Source organism: Rousettus aegyptiacus, unplaced genomic scaffold, assembly GCF_014176215.1.
Source record: "Rousettus aegyptiacus isolate mRouAeg1 unplaced genomic scaffold, mRouAeg1.p scaffold_m13_p_2, whole genome shotgun sequence".
Lineage (NCBI taxonomy): Eukaryota > Metazoa > Chordata > Mammalia > Chiroptera > Pteropodidae > Rousettus > Rousettus aegyptiacus.
The window spans coordinates 87,377,612-87,399,462 of NW_023416295.1; the positions used below are offsets into that span (position 1 = coordinate 87,377,612).

General features: G+C 35.8%; 1 protein-coding gene across 3 annotated transcripts in view; it reads right to left on the reverse strand.

The window, feature by feature from the left end:
- Nucleotides 1-21,851, reverse strand: part of CNTNAP5 (contactin associated protein family member 5) — a 723,905-nt gene that overhangs the window by 548,541 nt on the left and 153,513 nt on the right. For all 3 annotated transcript variants that reach the window (XM_016161356.2, XM_016161355.2, XM_016161357.2), the window contains exon 3: nt 9,581-9,774. In XM_016161356.2, coding sequence (XP_016016842.2) covers nt 9,581-9,774 — 194 coding nt within the window. The remainder of the gene's footprint in view (nt 1-9,580; nt 9,775-21,851) is intronic.

Genomic DNA, 21,851 nt, shown 5'->3' on the forward strand with positions numbered 1-21,851 from the left:
TCCTTCTGTTTTGTTTCACAATCCAATAATGGACTCAAACCCTCAGTTATTGCAGTGTGTCACAAATGGAGACAGATAGGACAAAACTGTGGATAAACATCACAAGATCAAAATAGCTACTGGGAAAAAAAAAAACATAGCACTATTCTACTGACAAGTCAGAAACTCATGCTCTCATCTATATGCCATCTGTGCATATCCTTTCATTGTGTACCTTTCCATACATTTATTTTATTTCTGACTAGGGGTTTCTAAATACTACTTTAAAGCCTCCTTAATTTATTGCAGTGTAATGTGCCTAACAGATGCTTGGTATTCCTAAATTATAATCACATAAGACAAGATGTTAGGGGCCCATGACTCTTTTTTAGGGATTTTTTTTTTTTTTCTTGCGAGTATATACAACAAAGCACCAATGACATTTAAGTCGACATATTTCGAGTACAATTTTTATGACTCCTTCTTTCTACTTTCAGTACTTAATAACAAAACAGACAAAAAAATCACCCTTCTATTTGCTATAGATTTGTGAATTAATTTCCAAATAATTTTCGAGTCACAAAGTTAAATAATGTTTTTAAGGCTAGAAGCTAGACAAATTTAATGATATTATTCACCATCTCTCTCTAATTCAGAAAGCAGCCACAATGGCAGTGTTGCCATTTGATTATAAGGTGGTGGGAAGGATGTTATCCAACATCAATATTTGTAATCAGTCAGATCTAAAACATGAGATCAACTCCTGCTCATGCTCTTATTTTGCTGTGCTCTCCTCTTATAAAGCTGGAATCCACACTTAACAGGAATAGAAATGAGTGGTTATTAAATTATGCTTTTCTCCTTATTGTCAACTGCTATTATTGTAGTAATAAACTTAATGAAGCCTGAATTCCTCAGATTTATTTTTTTTCCTAAACACTCTTCCCCTCCTTGAGGTCCCTGCCAGGCCTGTAATCTTTCCATCTGGCTAGAGCCAAGTAGACACAGGGGCTTCAGACTTTGGCCTAGAGTTCTTTTCTTCAGATGTCAGTAACTCCCCCAGGTTCTTCCTCCAGCTCTTCTGTCTCTACCTCTCAGCTAATTTGTCTTTAATGAGCCTGAGTTGGTAACTAGCTTTACCTGTAATCACAAGGAGATCTTATCTACTCCACTGAATGTTTAGTTTATTAAAATATAAATAAATAAATAAGAGCTGACTTCCATTTCGTATAGAAAAAGAAAGGACAATAAGAACTGGTGTCTTCTAGGTATCTCGTCCTCTGGGTTTATCACATGCACTTATCTTTAAGACTGATAGTAATTATGTCCCTAATGTATTAAGCACTGTGTAAAGCTTGCACATAATAACCCATTTATAGATTATACAGGGGTTCCCAAAGCAAGGTGCCCAACAAGTACCATCAGCATTTCCTGTGATTTTGTTACACATGAAAGTTTTCAACCCTGCCCCAGACCTATTGGATCAGAAGTTCTGTGGACGGACACAGCAATCTGTCATAAAGGGCCCTGTGGGACATTGGATGCACATTTATTTTTGAGAATTTCTCCTTGACAGATCACATGAGGTAAACACACTCATTAGACCCACTTTATAAAGGAGGGAACAGATTCATTTATCACAGTCACAAAGTCTTTAGTTATCAGACTGCAAAGCCTAAAATAATCTATGTAAAGAAAAATATATGTTAGTTAAAGATTAAATGAATAAAAGGTAGTTAATAAGATTTCTTCTCAGTTATACCTAACTTACATAATAAAATATATTTACATAAAAAATCTAATACTTTGTTATATGTTAAAGTTGAGATATTAACTTCAAATTCTCTTAATTTAAGGTAGGTATCTCCAAAACATATCTGGTTTATACACATTAGAAATACAATTATAAGTCAAGTTTCCTGTGAATCACTAAGTACCTTAACAATAAGATTATTTTAATGGCAGCGAATTGGGAAGAATTAATTTTAAGTAGATGATCCTTCTTATTTTGATATCAGCTGCTGGATCCTATCCCATTACAAATGCAACCAGTTTGTAGGAGATTGCAAACATCTACTCTTCCCCAGCAAATATCTATATGAATATTAGTCCTGGAGACTACATGTCAACTCCATGTCTATGTGATGTGTTTAAATGACACACATGTAAATGTGTGAACATATTTACTCCTTAAAGAGGCTAGACTCCATGATGGGAAATTCTCCATGATGGGAAATTCTCTGAATATATCTCAGCGTATTCTAGCATTGAGGAAGGAAAACAGTTAGGCATAAGTGAAGAACTTTCAAGGGCTAAGTGTGGAACCAGAGGGCTGGAGGGAAGCCTACTAACTCTGGGATAAAGACAGCTGTGAATTCCACAATGCTGATTGACCAGTTGCCCCCTCTCCTATTTTCTGCAGAGCCTAATCCAGTGTTAAAACTCTTAAGGTCAGTAAGCACTTAAGACAGAACCATAGGAACGATTCAAGGGAAACACCAAGTTTTGAGAGCCTTCACTTGTCCATTCTGAGCTGGATCCATCGTTAAGTGTTTTTCTCCATGTATTTCCCACTATAATCCCTAGAGCAGCCCATAAACCAAGGAGGCTGAGCAGGGAAGTGTAGAGGAATGGATGCAAAGAGCTTAAAAGATTCTAGATATATGCCTGCCAGGGATGGGGAAAATGATCACTACAATGAAGTTAAGTTACATTTTCAATGTCATACAGGCAACCAGTAGTGCAACTGGATTCTGACCCTAGTCAAAAGCCTCTGCATTTCTCTTCATGGCTCATTTCTATTGGTCTGGTATATGCTGATAATTTGCTTTTGCCTTGGTGGTCTCTATTAAATCAAGGCAAGATTCAAAACATGCCAATTTCCTAACTAAGTTTCTAATAACGACCAACTATGAAAACAATATCTATATTAAAAGTTTATATGTATATGTGTATGAAAGAGAGCAAAGGAGAGAAGTATCAACAAAATCTTGAAAACTATTTTGATACATTTTGTTATATGCAATATTCATTATTTAGCACAAAAGCATCAAAATACTGTGATTAACACTTATTGACTTACTTGCTTTGGCCTGTAGCTAAAGAAGATATGGATATTCTCTACCCAGTCTCAGATTCCAGGTTTATCTTATATAGCTGACTAGGGAAATCTTGCATCTAAATTGATTAATTCTATGCATTTCAGATATATCATATACATCTTTCTTAAAGATTTTGCTTATAGCATTTATCCACTGTGAACACTCCATCCTTTCTATTATTTTCTCTTCTATACTTTCTATATTTGTTGAGTTTTTATTAGGTATACAGCTCTTAGTAGTTGCCAAAGTAACTGAAACATCGTCACTGTCCTTTTAACTCATGTAAGTTCTTCCCACTCATATACTCCCAAATACACTTTCTCTACAGCTTCATGTGCATCTTAACTGCTATCAGTGCTACTCATTCACATGTGCTATGTTGCAGTATCATTGTTTTATCTCCCTAATGGTTCTACACATTCACAGAAGGGTTTAGCCACATCTTATGCCCCCTTTTATATTCATTTTCTAGCATAGCGTCTGGCATATAATGAGAGTTTAAAAGATATATGCTGATGTAATCAATTGTTACCTAAAACTGGTAGGCTAAAATTGCTATGTCAAACCATGATCAATACTCAGGATGTTCTAGGCCAAATCGGCAGAATAAATATGTATAAATCATAAAGATCAGAGCATCTCCCAGAGAATCTGAAAGTCACTCAAGGATGAAATTTGGGAATTCGTGACCTAAATGTATAATCCATTGTTTCAATTGACCTCTTCCCAAGAAAGGTGCTAGATAACACACACAAGCCCTTCATATAAAAGACACTACAGAAAGCTATAGGAAATCATCGATTATCATATTATAGAGGCCAAAGGATTCTATAATGAAGGACTAGATAGTTGATTCATTCAGAAAGGGGGACCATAATTTTTATAAGAGAAAACTATAAACTAAACATAAATAAATATAAAATAAATTAATAAATACAGTATATTCAGTAGGGAGTGATATGGTAATGAAGGGTGCTCAAATCAGCCTCATAAAAATGAATATGTGAAGATATTGGACTCAGTGTGTAGCCTTACTAGCAGTAAGAAAATTGTGTCAGTGAAGGAAAGAGATTGAATCTTCTTGTTGTTAAAAGTTCTGAAACACCATTCTGTATAAGAGGACGTTTTTATGTCTGTGTTGCATGGACAGGCAACTGCGGTTCAATGTGTAGATACTGGAGGGAGACAGATTTTACCTTTATGTGCATCAGTCTTTTCCAGCTTCCTCCCTGGTGATTTGTTTTACAGGATCATCAAAAGAAGACTTAGGACACAAGTTAGTTCTAATTATATATGAACATAATGAACATACCAATAACTTCAGCTTCGCCAGTTGGAAGATGCTGAAACTAGCTCACAAAAATATAGTGTGTTGGGGATACATTCTGGGAATCTCCATACCCTCTAAGTTTTCCCATGAGGTCAGCATGCTAGTTTGGCCTAGATAGAACTTGAATATTCACTTCATTAGCTTAGCAGACCACTTCTAGGCTATATCAGACTATTCCCTGAATACCAGCCCAGATTGCGTCAGTCTTTTGTCTGAGAATATTAGGTCTTAACTTTCATTCCCATCTCTCATTTGACTATCATCATTTGGTTGAAGAATTATCTAGTGATATGGGTGTTTATGCTTTATAAATTCACAGAGCTGGGTTTATATCTTAACTCATCACATTGCTACTTGTGTGATATGACCCAGGTTCCTTGGCCTTTCTAAAACTCAATTTCTTCTTCCATAAAATAAAAATGAGTCATTAGGATTTTTTAGACAATTATAAATAATACTTTTGGTAATGTTAATTTAGTGCCTACTCATATTTTGTGCCCAATAAAAAGTAGCTGACTCATTAAATTAGGCATCCTGGAATACAGACAACCAGAGGAATCAACTGGAATCTTTACAATCCTTTGGATACTGTATACAGCATTGCTTTCATTTCACTTATGGGTGTCAGCCTTGCTAAATCCCTTGCTTTACCCGTGACCTCAGTTCTTTAAGATTTGTTTTGCCTCTCCAGCAATCTATTTTATTGTGGCCCTAGTATCCCTCATGAGTGAGCCTGCCTATGCTATGACATCAGGAATGATTAGAATGGTACCATCTCATAATATATAACCTGTATCAAACAGAGGCTGAATGTGAATGCTTAATTAAATAGAAACTTGTAAGAAGTAAACATGTAGGTAAAGTAGACCACTTATTCTTTATGGTCAATATTGAGGAATTCGCCAACAGCAAATACTTGTCTAAAACCCATACTTGACAGGAACTCATTAGATGACTTTTGTAAAAGACAAGTAAAACAAGTTACCTACATGAATATAAGGATTGTACTTAGAAAGAAAAAGGCAACTGATTAGGAGAAAGGGGAATTGAAAAATCTAAGATTCTTACAGATTGCTCTAGTTATTGTTTTCTGTTATCTTTATGAATAGCATGTAGAAGGAGGATTGCAAAAACTATCAAAATGTTTAGGTGACATTAAAGTTTCCAAGTAAGAAGCACTTGTAGTGAGATAACAAGAAGGGTTTGTTTGAACACTGTCGTGTATGAGTAAAAGTAGTCAGGAATGGCAATTATTTTATCTCAATAAAGTCCTGAAAACCAAAATTGATTGAGACTGAGTGGGTCTGTGGATTATAGATACAACAACTTTGGAGCCTTAGGGAAGGCTCTTCTTTGGTTTTTGCACACCAGGTTTTTGTGTGCGTGTGTGTGTGGTGAAGTTCTTGGATAAAAAGCGTACGTTAATTATGATGTATGTCTTCTTTCACATCCAAGAAACATGGAGGAAAGAAGTGGAATTACAGGCTATGACATTGAGATGAACAAAGTACACTTTAACATCTACTGGTTGAGTCTATCTTGGGGTTTAAAAGTTCTTGTAGTTAAGGCCTTCTTAAATCCTTATGAGTTCATTGACTGAGAATATCACTCTAATATGCTGTTGTAGCCAAAATAGGTGCAAAACTTGCCACCAGGAAGGATATCGAAACAATAGATAATGCTTTTGAATTTATATGTAAGTCTTTTGTGTCCATATCGGATACACTGGGCATAGTTGATTTTCCCAGAAAGATGGAGGAGGGAAGCTCAAGAGAAAAACAACTGAAATTGTTGCCGAAATTTTATAATTGATTGAAAAGACAGAGATACTTCAATCTGATATGAGAAGAGGTAAAGAATTCCAAGTGGCATGTACAAGATAGTGAGCAATGTATAAGGTGATTTTTAAAAAGGACATCGCATATTAAAACACAAACACAAGTGGCTGTCTTTGAAAATTCAGAGTGATAAATATCAGGAATTAAAAATAGTGCCAATGCACATAGATGGGATGCAGTTTTAGAAAACTTATAATTTATATGTAGGAAAGAAATATAAATGGATTCATGAAGGGCTTGAACACTCACACGAGTGGCTCAGGTCTAAAGAGAAAATTCCTGGATATAAAAGGTACAGTAAGTGTTTCTTTTGCATATATTTCAAAATGACGAAGGACTCTGGTTTGAGTGGGTTTAATTAGATATTTAGAGGTTCTTTTGTTCCAAATAAATATAACCACTTTACCAAACATTAGTTAATGTTGTTGCTCAGAGTTAGAATCTTAATATTTGTATTGTCTACAAATTGATGAGAGATTTTGGATCTGCTAAGATTCTAAAATTGCTGCTAATTTTGTCACTGAAATACTTTCATGCCTAAGTATTTAGCAAAACAAGGGATCTGGCTTGTTTATAAATCATGATGCACCATTAAGCAGTTGTTTGGTGGCCTTGTTCATGAACATTCTCTTTAGTGCCAGATCAGAAATGCTACAAATTGGATTTTTAGGGCAAGAATATTTGCTACTGTACATTGGACAGGTATATGTTCAGGGTTCTTGTTCCCAAATAAACTTTGTCAAATAAAGTGCTGGTAAATTGATATCTTGCCCATGGCATGTGCTGCAGTGGTATTGTTTGGTAAATCAATTTTAAAAAAGCATTACAAACCCCATATCATCTAAAAACTGAGGATTTTCAAAAGACCATGTGAAAGTCTCATTCAAGAGATTCTCTACTTCCTTGATACACCATCCTACTTAAGTCAATAATTGGTATTGATGTTTTTATGTATTGACTTTTTCAGAAAAGTTAACTATTTAAAGAGCTTTATTAAAGTTATTTTTTGTTAGTATTGTTCTCATTTTGGTAGGGGGCACAATTCCAGTAAGTATAATTAGGACTAAATCCCAGTTTTTTGTTCTGGCACCATCAGTTTCTAGTTACATGAGCTTGTGTGGGTCACTGTGACGGTCTAGTTCATGGAGATTTTAATATAAAATCTCTACTGTTTATAAAATAGTGCATATAAGTAAATACATAAACAAATGTGTGTATGTATAAATTGCTTACAAATGTAATATGTAACTGGTGTTCAGTAGGTGCTAGTTTCCTCAATATTAATGTAAGTGGACATTTTTTCAAATTTGATCCTTGTTACCGAGCATGACTTATAATGTTTGTGGCCAATGTCACTGTATTTTACTCTTTAAACTGGAAATTGTGATGATCACTCCACAAGTCTTTTCTCCTCTCAGTGTTTGCATTTGACAGGCTGATCCTGAAGCTATTGCTTCTCTAAGTGCTCTGCAGTCATTTTAAGTGTCTCTGGGGAAGCAATAGCTGGAATTTACTGACTTACTACACACATGGTTCCCTGTTTTTTCCTCTCTGCCCACCCAGCATCTTCTGTCTCCCTAGAAATGTGAAGGCTGTTTTGAGGTTGAGGTAAGAGGAGGGGTAGTCTTCTCCCTTCCAATTCTGAAAGTCCTAGTAATTCTTCAGTTCTTTAAGGAACCATTCAAAAATCAGTCCCTGCTATATGTCCAGCAACAGTGGGCATAGATGCTGCAAAGACTTCAAGACAGGCCATGGCTTTAAGAGGCTTAGAGTTATTTAGCAAAGCAAGTAAACCAACAGAGGCAAAGAAGTGAAATTGACCTTATGCCATCAGTTCGCATGCCCAGAGGAACTGTCAGTCCTTGAATCACATCCTGATCCAGAGGACAGGCAGAAAGCAGGTCATTCGGTTCTAAAGAAAATGAAACTCAGGGTTTAAAAAAAATTAGACAAAATAGCTCAAAAATGCAATTCAATCTGAAAAATAACCAGTTATGATCGAAAATGCCAAAGAAAATAAATAATCCCACATCTACTTGTTCCTCTAAAGTCGACATAAATCTTTAAAATTGTTCCTCAAAATGGAAGGTGTGCTTAACTCTTCAAACTAAAAACAAAGCAAAAACACATAAAACTGTACGTGGGCTACAAAATTGAGAAAAAAATAGAATAGTTCCGATAGTTTCATTTTTAAAAATGAAGATATCCGTGCTCTCTATGAATATTACAATCTAATATTACTAGCGACTCAGAATCAAGATGATAATATTCTCAAATTCAATCTTCCATAACTAAACTTAATCCTCAATTTACCATTATTTTCAATTAGAAATAGTGATGGGTGGGCGATCAAGAAATAACTGTGAATATAAAACAGATATTTTTTTCAGTTAAGTGAAGCTCATAGAGAAAATTCTATGTGCAAAAAACCCATCAATTTGAGATCATACTCTGCACTGATTTAAGAGGAAAGCAACAAGAGATTATGAAAAGAAAATATGTTCTCAATTGCCAAGTCTTCAACATTTATATATACATAGAAAAAAATACATATAAAATAACAAATTATTTTGCTCAATTCATGAGCATCTGAGCCCTCCTCCTAATGCTCCTTGCTCTGCCTCCACCTCCCTTTCTTCATCTCATAATTGGGGAGAGCCTGTCACGCTGTGAAGTTGAGTTTGGGGCCTGGCATGGGGAAAAAAAAGTTATTTTTTAAAACTTGGAGTGAGGTGTCCTTTATTTTGAAACTGACAATTGTTTATAGTGATAGAATAATTTTAGCTTTTGTATTTGTTTTACATTTTTAATACTTTTAATTTCTTTAAAATCTTGGATAAAGTCTGTTGGATAGGGTGGCTTTAATGTCAGACCAGACTGCAGATACCCATGCCAAGATTCACAAATTGAACAACTTTGTTCAAATTACATAACTGAGCTACTTGGGTCATTGCAAGGCATGTGAAGGACCTGGCACATAAAAAACAAATAAGTAAATAAATAAGTACTCAGTAAATCGAAACATTCTTATTAAGAATCAGACTTTCATGGTGCATTTCTGTTTTTATAGATAAATTGAAGCCCAGTCAGTGAATTACCTAACTTACTAGAAAAAACGCAGACACTAAACTTTTTGCAACAGACGTTCTAATTTCCCTGGGAACTGGAGCCATGCTGGAGATAGGACTTATATATGGCCTAATTATGTCTGAATGAGCACTCAATAGCTATTAAGCTACCAACAATCTGGGTATAGGGAAATGACATAAAAGTTCACTAGTTACCGTTATCACATCTCAGTTTTATTCATCTGAAGAGAAAAGATGTCCTACCCAGATGCTGTCTTCTTTCTGATACTGTTTCCAGTTGTATCCTGTATCACTGAACATCAGGCTGTAACTCGTCACCCAGTCAGAGCTTCCATATCTTCCCTGCGTGGCCACTGCTGTAATCTCCACTCTGTTTCCCAGGTCCATCTGGAGCCACTGTTGAGCATTGGAATCTGCCGGGGACCAACCGCCAGTTCCTGGAAGAGGATCACACACAGAGATTTGTAGTCACATCTAATATAGCAACAACTTTTGACTCTCAAAGAGAAATTAAATAGTGTCCAGCTAAGATGTCTTGACCCCGAGTATACCTTGTCTCTGTTGTTAAACCCCTGGTAACTTCTCGGTCCAATTGTCATCCTCCCCTTCCACCTAATTTGCTTTCATGGTTTAGGAGTCACCTCAAATGCTCTTTCTTCTAGGATTCTTTCTCTCTTTCCTTATTCATTATAGTTTCCATCTTTTGGATTCCTACTGGAAGGTTTTTTTTATCTATTAAAAAAATCAAAACTCTTTTACAACCTTAACTGTTAGCATGCCTTATATCCTCTGTGTTACTATATCTCCTTCCTTCTTTTTTTTTTCTTTCATTCCTCCTCTCTTTTCTCTGCTTCTTATCTCTCTCCAAATACATGTTATGAACCTGCTGTCATGGACCAATATTTTTCTGCGGATACAAAGATGAAAGATTACTGACTATACTTTTGAAAAGTTAGCATTCATTCACTCAACATATGTTTATTGAGTACCAAGAGCATTCTGGACATTGAAGAAAGAGAGATATGCAAATAAATGTGTGATTTTATGTGAAAGAAAATCTTACTAGTTGTAAATACAAGATACGAAAGGAGCACAGAGGACACAATGCCTGGTAGGTTATCAGAAAGCCATGAAGCTGAAACCTGAAACAATGATGGCCATTTCCTAGGCAAACAAGGTTGGATAAAAAACAGCATATGCAAAATCTCAGAGAGACACAAGAGAGTGACACGTGATCAACACATGATTCAGTATACTTAACACACAGTAACAAAAGACTTTGAACCCAGAATTTCATTATTTGACACATTGGAACTTTGTAGAAGATCAGTATTCACTCTTGCTTTGCTGGAGTATTTTCCGTTTTCATTTTGCATAGGAATAAATAAGTTAAAATTGATTTTTACTGACCCAAGAGTTTACAAAATTTGTAAACTCTGAGTTGGAGCTATCGCAGAGTGTCTTATGCATGGGTGGCAATGTGATAAAAAACAGCCTCTTTAAGTACCTTGCTCAGGGCATCAATTCAGGGAGTTAATCAGATTTTTATTTAGAAATCATCATCAATACATTCTATTTTATTTCAGCCTATGGCATTGAAAATCATTTTAGTGATGTCCCAGTCTACCATCCTGCTATCTCTGAAGGAGTCAATTGGACCTCTCTTTGGGACTTGAGAACTTTTCTGAGGCTCAGCTGCCCACAGCAGAGATAGCCTCTCATCATATGAGAGTGGACATGTGGACAAAGGAGATAGCCAACATGAGGTAGAGCCTACTGTGGCCATGAGACACATCTACAAGTTGTGCATTGGTTTTATCTCTATAAATAACTGTCACTATTAAGTTTTTGCTGGATAAAATGTTTTTCGCTACCCAAGAGATGATACAAATGCAGAGAAATAAATAGGAAAAATGCTCAGCGCGTTCTGTGAATGTATTTTATTAAGTTTTTGCAAGATGTGAACACAGTGGCAAATATTGCTAACAGTCACTAACACCCATTCTCTCTTTTTTCTGTAGTAATAGAACTGCAGTGTTTGCATGGCTTAATTGCACTTTTAAGTTGTCTATACTATTATAGATATGGACAGCTGGACCAATCGTCTCCAAAAAAAAAAAAAAATGTAAGTGAGAAAAAAAATGTGCCACTTGCAGGCCATCAGGTCTCTTTCCCATTTGCTTTTGCCTTCCATTATTGATAAATGCAGTTAACAACAAGGCCTTAGATGATGGCAGAACCAAAACGGACAAATCCTGGATTCCTGCATCAGCCCATGGAGGAAAGTACCTGCCTACTTGAACACCTGCCCTAACCTCTAACACGAAAGAGGACTAAATACTTATTGTGTTTAAGAAATTGCACATTGTATCTACTTGATAGCACAGTTTTGCCTACTTTAATTCATATAGAATATACTGTAAAATTAATTCCATAATTTCCATAATATAACCGAGGAAACTGAGATCCAACAAGTTTAAAACACCTGGCACTCAAGATTCAAGCATAGCTATTTGCGACAATTATGTAACAGAAAAAAAAAAGGTTTTTAAAAGGGTTCTAAGAGCCTAGAAAATGAATAAGGAGGAAGGGCAAAAGGAGGAAAACATTCGAGAAGCCAGATGCACAGTCACATTTTTATCAATCAGCTCTGTCTTCATCTATATATGTACAGTTCTCGATCCACTCCATCTTCCCCCAACTTCTCAAAACTGACAGTGAAGTTTACGGAGAAGGTGATTTTACATTGGCAAGAAATCTAAAATCATCCTGAACTTATTCTTTATTTCTGCTTGATCTATCCTGCTGCCCTTTTCAAGAGGCCTCTTTCTTCTTAAGTGAATGAAAAGCAAAGTTGTGTAAACTACGTGATAGAAACCTCATTAAAACATGATAGTACAAAATTTGTATGATGATTTCTTCTGAGTGGTGAAAGTATGAATGACTTTTATGCTTTTTGCATGTAACATATTTTCTATTATCCACATGCCTTTCTTTTGTAACCTGAGAATCTCATTAGTCATATTTATAGGGTTTATTGCATAAAGAGTATATTGACAGCTGGTGGTATAATAAAGGGCTTATGACTTTTTGTGAGACATTGCCATTTTAGAATTTAAAACCTTCATACTTTAATTATTTCTTTTTTACCCCCAATAATCCACACTTGGGCTTCCTAGTCATGCTGTAGAGCTTTTCGTCATTTATTCTAATTGTTCTTATCATATGCATGTATGATACGAATGTATGCTGAGAATAGAAGAAGGAAAATAAAAAGACAAGGCATTCATCCCACCACCTTGAAAGAATAAAATCACAAAAGACTGACCAAAACTTAAATTAAATTTTTAAAAAGAGAGTTAAAGCTAAAAAAAAAAATTCTTCGAATTTATTTAAAGAAAATTACATCTCCCTTTTGCCCACAGTAAAAACTTTAGTTTATTAATCCCCCTGAAGTTAACTAAATGGAATTGTTGCTGTTAGCATTCATTAACACATCAAAAATTTTCCAACCCCAGGAGATTCAGCCTAAGCTATTAAATGAAAGGACACTCTCTGGGTGATAACTGCCGAGGACTCTTTCCCTGCTGTTGAAGATGCTACCTGCTAATAGGCCAGACAACCAAGGGTTGCCTTGGTTGCTATGGCAAACATTTTGTTCTTTCTACTGAACAATAAATATGTTTTTTCAAATGATGAGAGTAGCCTGAAGATACTATTTGCAGTTGCTCTGAAGACATACAGCGCCCATGCTAGCTTTCTGTTTCTGAATTATTCTCTATATTGTGAGTGTAACATACACACAGATACCTGTGTTTGGCAAGTTAAAGGTGTTAACTAAGGCAGCCTTGACTATAGATGTGGCTGTGGTATCAATGATTATTAACTGTAATTTCCATAAATTCTGCAGTTTAGATTTAAAGGAATTGAATGACAATTTAAAGAACGATTTTAATTTTAAAGGAAAAATAACCTCATCTTAGATTGTTATACCATCTAGAATTTTCCAATAATTTTCAATTATAATATACTGAATGATTTGGAGGCTATATCTAGTTTATTATTAGACTATCCCAAGCTTCAGATAGGAGATACTGAACTGAAAATCAAGAGACCTGGTTCCAGATTCAGCTCTGTTCCTGAGGTTAGATGAGATGAGAAATTCTCAAATGTGTTCAACTATCGGAAATACCTAGAGAGACTGTGAATACCACAAACACAGATCCCTTGACCTAATTTTTGATAACTTACTCATGTGCCTAACCTAGGACTCTCTATTTTTAGAAAGGTGCTCATGATATTGTGAGTGGTTTGGGAAACACTCAATAAGATAGCTTCCGAAGTTTCAGTTCTAATATTTTACATAATAAAATTTGCATTATTTATTTTTAATGGTTCAAATTAATTAAATACAATATGCTATTTTTTATTATTAAAAACAAAAATAACAATACCAAATTGCTTCTGGATCTAAAGATGGACACTCTTCTTCAATTTGATCTCTAAACCCAACATGGATAGATACTTATAGTCAGAATTGCAATTGCCAAAGAAATCTGGAAATTTGTGAATTCAGAAATATCCATCATTTCTCTTCCTTGGACAATTCTTTTCACTCTCTATTAGTCCTTGGCTCCTTCTCATCACCCTTATTCCACATGCCCTTGGAGTGTTCATTTCTACATGCCATTAGCTAACGGTTGGTCCTTGCTCAGTGCTTAGCACTACCCCAAGCACTTGGCCAACATGAACTCATTCATCATCACAGTAGCTCTGCACGATAGATATTATCATCATATCCATTTTAGAGGTGGGAAAACTGAGGCCAGAATTATTAAGTAGTTTTTCTAAGATCAGACAACTAGTAAGTAACAGTGCAAGGAATTCAAACATAGAAAACCAGGACCCCAAAGCCCAAACTCTTAACTGCTCATTTATACAGCCTCTGAACAGCAAGAATAGAGCATTTTCCTCCTCTTCCTCCTTCTTCCTCTAATTAGTAATTCTTGCTAGAAACATAATTCACATTACATGTTTTTTCAGTATCTTGCTTGATTCTCATAGCAACCAGCAATAGTATTTTTAGTTTTCATTCACTAGAGAATCAAGCAGTCTCAAAGGGCCAAATAGTTTATCCAGATTAAATGGTAAAAACTGCTCTCCAACCCAGTTCTTAAGATTTCTCACCCCTGCCCTAGGTATTATCAGGAACTAATGTCTTAAACAAAGCAGAAAATGACTCTTATGGAAAACTCTAAGAAAGCTTTAATGTAAAACAAGAGACTCAGGTCTCCTGATACTCAGTTCCCTGCGCGGGTCTCTAAATCACCATGCTTATATCCAACTTTACATGCTAAGGAAAGTTCTAAGCATAAAACTAAATAATTGGTCAAAATTGAAGAAATGTCTTTCTTGTTTATTTCCACTCCTAACTCTAAAAGAGAAAGAACTAATTGATGTTACACACTAGCTATGGGCACAAAACAAATTATATTCAGGTCTCTGCTATCATTTTAAAAGGAGAGTCCATTTAGTGCAAGACCAACAGGAGCTAAAATAGTTATAGATAACATTTTCACACCAATCTGTTTGAAACACAAAGCCTGGCCATTTTTTAAAATCCTAAAATAAACCTTATAAGGAATAGTTTTCCTAGATATATGCCTCTCCCAGGTTTACACAAGGCCCTAAAAGCTATAAGCACATTCCCACAAATGACTGGAAGGTTGAATTACAAGCTCCATCTTTATTTATTAAATAGTCAATGGCTCTTTGTAAGCAAAGGTGTGAGATTGTTCAGGCATAAACTACCTAGTGATGTTAATGAGTAAAGCAGAGAGCCTCCTCATAAATATTTAACATTATACAGTAGGATAAGAGTAATAATAACATTCATAAGCCTGTTCATAGTGCTCATAATGTCTTCTTACACCTCTGCTCATAGAATTGTTATTATCCACTTGTAACAGGACCTTTGGCCAGGCAAGGAGTTCTGAAACTGGAAAGTTGTTGGCTGGTACATGGCATCATCTTTATGCTACTGGGCAGGTGTCGTAGGACCTGGGCATTGCAGACTAGTCCTGGCCAGGGCTCTTACACTTCTATCTGTACATTTATTTTGGAACTAAGGAGCCTCCTGGGGAAAAGGAAAAGGAGAATTTAACCAAAAAGACTGTGTGTTTAAAAAAGGTAAAAACCTGTAGGAGAATCTGGAGTGGCCCTACTTGAAGCCAGTTTGCAGGAAAGAACAAAGGAACTCATAGAGAAAATTCTTGTGAGGGAAGAATTTGAATTTTAATCAGACCTCAGTTATCATAACTGAGACTGACTCACAAGCAAAGTCTGAGGGAGTAGTTCTCTGTGTGCAACTTAGTTTGAATTACCCAGAAGTCAATTTTGAGACTTAAATTTGAGTGTAAGTAGTTCATTTAGGAATTGACTCCAGGAAGTCAGGTGAAGGCCATGGAGATGATACAGGAAAGAAAGGAGAGCCAATCCATGATGCGTCAGTTAGCCAGTCATGCCTAAATGTTTGCTTAATTCCAACAGAATAGGACACACTGGAGCAGAATGGGAACTCTGTCAGATATTGGTTGAAGGCTGCTGGAGGGCAGGGTATGTTTACAGCATGGAGAGGAAGCCCTTGGGCAGAGAGGGAAGGTGTAGCCTTTGTGGTTGAAAGTAGCTCTGCTTGAAATGTCCTCAAGCAGAGCTTCTTTAGAGGGTGGATGTGTCCCCTAGCTGTGGGTGGTGGCTGACAACTGGAACTCTCTGTACCTTTCTCAAGATATCTACCCTTGTCCAAATAGAAGCCTTCTTTCCTGGGAAGCTACCTATCCCAACCTCATCTGCTAAATGACTGATACAAGATTCAAAGGTTGATCCTACTGTGTCAAGGCATGATTAATACTTATAGTGCAATCTGTGGTCCAAAACATTTTCTTAGCATCTGAAGGAAGGTAGACTTCATCTGACTACATTATTTCATAGCTTCCCCTCTTGCTTTCCCTCAAAGCCTGTCTCCAGGGATCACAACACCACAAGTAAATGGAACAGGAAGTCGTATCTCTACTCAGCTTCTAAGATGGAGTCCTTGTACAAAAGTGAAGTTTAGAGTATATGGGCACCAACAGTCTTTGTGATACTGTGTGTACTTGGTCACACACCTATGTGTCTCTCTATGTTTATAGGAGAAAGCTGTGTTATTACTCTGAAGGGTTCTGGTGCTCATTACTCAGATAGTTTTGCTACGATGTCCTATAATAAGTATCTCCCCTTATGAAGAGTAGAGCCATTAAGGTCCTCATAAATCAGAACACGATATTTGGCTGCACATTTCACAGTGCAAAAGTTAACAAAGAAGCAAGGGAGATCATCAGGAGGGCATTTGGGGCTCAAAAGACTTAGACTTCAGTCCCAAGGATATTTCAAATTCATGCCCCTTGAAGATCGAGGACTGATTCATATACACTTAAATATACCCAGGGATTTTTATAAACTTATGTGAGAATGTCATATATATCATTCTTGAAAGGACTCTAGAACTCTTTTCAATACTGTAGCCACTAGCCACATGTAGCTATTTAAATTTAAAATTTATTTAACTTAAATTGAAAATTCAGTTTATCAGTAGCATTAGCCATATTTCAATAGACATGTATAGCTAAGAGGATACCTTATATGACAGTACAGCTATGGAACATTTCCATCCTGTAGAAATTTCTGCTGCATAATACTGTTCTAGAATTTCTCATAAAATGGTGGAAACTGAACTCTATTTTAATTTGGTAAGTCAGTACAATCTAACTCTACCCACTGGCTGCTCAGGTCTAAGGAGGTTTTACTAGATGATTAATTCCTCATTTAGTGAATATATAATTATTAAATTCCTTTCATGAGTAAAGCAGTGTAGGTGATTCATCAGCAAAACACTCTTTATATTTTTAGGCATATAGAAAAAAAGTGACTTTACCATGATCTTTGAAGAGAAAATGGAGAAGTAGAAGGAAGTCATTTAAAACTGCAGATCTTATATAATAGCCATTACCACTTAAAACTCTTATCTCATGAACAGTAGAGTTTTGCACAGTCAAGCATCTACATTTATCTTGCTTTCCTGGGGCAATTTTGTTTGAAAGACAGTGCCCAGTCTAAGTTTAATGTTTGAGTGGAAAGTGTCACTTTATACTTTGTGACTTTGTTAAGCTCATTTCTCTGCTTCCGTAAAAATTATACAGTAAGTGTCTTCTTTATCAAGGATCAAGTAAGATAACATATGTCATCTCATAGGTTTCATGACTATGGGCACAAATTAGTTAAAGAGAAGTACGTTTAATTGTGCTACCCCAAAAGCTTCATCTTGGTATGTTTTTATCCAAGATAATAATTCTGGCATTAGTTCAAAGCTCCAATAGAATGTTACTCTTTTGATTGGAAGATATACAATGTAATCCAGCAAAAGACAGGAGACACAACTCTAAGAAGAGGAAGAGGAGACCTGATTGATTATTCTCTTATTCCACATTGAATCGTTAATCTAATGCCAGTCAAGAAACCAGGATAATTCCACCTTCCTTAGACTGTGATTGGGTTTGGAAGTGGACATACGACCAAACTATGGCTAACTGGACATGAAAGAAAATCTACTGGTGATGTGGGAGTGAAGTAAATGGGTAATCTGGGTCCTGGATTCTGAGTCCTGAGTGCTGGAAAAGTTACATTGCTCTAAGCAGTGGTTCTCAAACTTTAGTGCATCAGAATCACTTGAGAGCTTTAAAAAACAGGGGTTTCTAAGTCATATGGTCAGAGTTTCTGATTTAGTTAATTTAAGTCCAGACCATCATATTTTCAAACAAGTTCTTAGATGATGTTCATCATAGGTCTGTTTTGCGGAGTCACAATGGAATGGCTTAAAAGAGCCCTAGCAGGTTATGGTCTGTTTCTTTCCCAGAACATTGTATTTGGCTGAGATGCTGGACAGGCATTTTAGCTCCAGAATAATGCTGACACTGAGGGCAGCATTGTCAAACTGAATCCACTATCTCTGGGCCCTGTTCTCATTAAGGATTTCCTTTTATGTTAGGCAGTAAATTTTATTTTTAATTCCTTTACAAAAATGTAAAATCAAAAGAACACAGATGCATAAAAATATCACCAAATATTTCATTTAATTAATTATTATAAGATGAACACTGTTCAATCTTCATACTCCTAGTCTCAACAATAATATATTTTTTTTAAGCTAGGGAATTTTTTCAAAAAAGTGAGTTTCTGTTACTTGCATATAAAATTGCCTTAATGAAGCTATCTCAAAGATAATATAAGATAATTTGTTCTAGATAATTTTGTGAAAGAGATTCATTAGAAATAAGACGTTAACAACAAATGATAAAGATTCTTTTATAAAGTCTGTATTTTTATCAAACATATATATCGATTAGAAAAATAATTTCCAGACATAGCAATTAATTGTTTAGAGTATAAATAAGGTAAGTATAGTTTGAAACACTCAAAAAAGGGCTCCAGGAAATGGACCTCATAGGATAAGAAGCATTCAAGCTGGAGTCCTAGAGAACAATGAACTGCATGTTTACGTCACCTACTATTTTCTGGTTCCTTAGAGTTGGTTATATGTTACCATTTTTTACTATATGGTGGAAACAATAATCTTTAGTTCATATTTACAACATTTTCATAATGTCTTAAGTGAAATCTTTTTCTAGAGAAATTGAGTGCAAGTGAGTAGATTCTCCCTAACAACTACAGGTTAGACAGAGAGAATCTACCACACAATGTGTTATTCAAATACAACTTATTTCCTCCTGGTGTGACACTATTGTAAATGCAGAAATAAACTGACAATCTCTAGACAAATATATGCCACTAATTATCCTGCAATTAATTCCATTACTATATTTTTTAGGTTACAATGACTTAAAGTTAAATGCAGCAAACAAATTGAAGATCTCATCTCTTTGCAAAATATTAGCGACTTCAAATGGTGATTTACTGAATAAGCAATTTAAAAAGTGTCATTTAGAAAAAATCCTCAGCTTGACCTTTCAAAGGAAATGAACAGTTATCAGGAGAAAAAGTAAAGGGTGTATTACACGGGCTTAACCATCACTTCCTCTGTGCCAAATGTTGATTTTAAGAATCTTCGCAGCATTATATTATTAGGGAGCAAAAGTATTCATATGATTTTCCCTTTCCTCTCTTAATATTATTTTTCTTTGCAGTTGTCCTGGCTGAATAGAAAGGGTCATCACACCGGACTTGTCTACATCTGAGAAAGAGTCCCAAGGCTTGTGTTAAATAGTAGAAAATTTCTGTTCTGTACCTCTATCATGCATATCTCATGTATATCTCTCAAGTATCTACAGCTGTCTTAGTAAGAGAAGAGGTCTAGGGCATTGTTTAAATGTTGAGGTCAAGAATAAATTTGCCATATTATTAGATCACAGTATGATTTTAGGGGCATTGAGGAGCATAGGTGTCCACATCTCTCTTTTTTCCTTGATGCCTGAAAATCTAGTCTTTGTGATTAAAATGCTTACAATCCTAGTAGAAATGCCAAAATTACCCGAAAGGGGTGGCTATTATGCCAACAACACCTTTACTCAGATAAAGATCTCAGATCGTGTATAAAGATATTTATTCCTGTGGGGTAGACAGAATTAGATTCAAATCCAAGTTCTAGTAATAATTAGCTGTGTATCCTAAGATCAGTGACTTGACCTCTCTATTTCCTCATCTTTAAAAATGTGAATAATGCCACCTATCTGAGTACTGAGTACTGACATGATAATATAAATAGAGCTTAAGTTTATAGTTCCATGCATGGTTCTTTTTTCATAATAAATTAGCCAACTCTGATTTCCTCTGTAAACAATGATATAATTAGAGCTACTTTAAAATGGAGTCAGAGCTGCCAAGCCAGAGGAATTGCCTTGCACATCTTATACTTCAAATCTTTAGATTGTTAAAGCAAAGCAAAATAACCTTTAGACTGGACCTGAAGTAACCTTGTGCCCCCAAGAACTGTTTTCAAAGATAAAAGAAAGTAAATATTATAATTATAAACATTACTTAGAAATAACATCACTATATTATCTGTACCAGTAGATGTGCCTTCCTCCTATTAATGCAATTATCCTCTTTCCCTTTCTCACAAATACCCCTTGTCTTTGTCTCCTAATGTGAACACTATTTGGGTTTCTGCTTGAATCAGTATTCTCAAACAGCTATTCTTTGATCTCAAATAAATGATCGATCCCTCTCAGTTTGAAAGGACTTCTATTTTTAGGGTAATACTTCCATCCTCCCCTAGCCCTGAGATCCATAGTTAAAAAGACATGAGGGTGAGAATTAAAGGAGCAGAATATTCAGGGATGCTCTAGAATAGTACATCTCAAATTTAAATTTGTAAATGCAACAGTTGTTAAAGCACAGGTTCTGATCCAGAAGATTTGGGGCAGAGTTCGAGAATCTATATTTCTAACAAAGTGATGCCCATGTTTCCACTCAGGGTTTATACTTAGCAGGGAGAATATATATAAGGCAATAAAGAAAAGCACAGGACTTGATGCATGCCATCCCTGGGGTGACTAGGATAAGACAAAAGAAAAGATATGTGCTAAAAAGAAGGAAAGACCTCTTTAAGGGGAAAGGAATGAGTCCAATGACATATTTCTGTATATTTCACCATCTTTTTATACAGATCACATTATATCCATATCACATCTGGCTCAATCAATCCAGATGGGAGGCTTGCACTATATTTTGTAAGGAGATATTACAGTGCTGCCTGTGAAATTTGATCCTTAGATTGTCACCTAGTTATCTGGAACAAGTCCCTAGATAGCCGATACCATGCTAATTGTGAGAACCGTGATTCCTCTACCATTCCTAATTCACATCTCCTCACATAGGGACCAATGATGCTGAACTGAAAACCAACTTCCAAAGACCTTCATGTGTCCTTAGATTTTTTACAACCAGTGCTGCCCAAGGGAGGATAAAGGTATATGTGGTTTCTGTGCCAAAGGGAGGCAAGAGTTTTAAGCCTCTTCATTAATCCAAGAGCCCAGGAAGCTGAAAATGCCTTGACATAAAAAATTAGATTCTCCATGGCAACAAAATTGTCATGCTAGAAACACACAATCTCAATTTACACAGGCAGGCATTTCAAAAATATATTGAGTGAGGAAGAAGGATTAACATTTCAAGGAACAACAAGAAGTAAACATAATTGTCTGCAAAACTATATTGGGGGAAAGATGAGAAAGAAACGTAAAAACCTCCCCTCTCATGGGGCCAAAGATGACTGTTTCTATTTGCTTTTTAATCATATAAAGTAACTTAAAACCTTCCCCTCACTTTCAAACAAGTCTAACCCACAGCTTCGTGGCTTTATGCTGTGCCACCAGCTCCTGTACTTCCTGCTAACAGTAAGTGCTTCTCTTAGCCCAGCTGACTTTAATGCCCAGATCAAAAGCTTTCTTGCCACAAAACA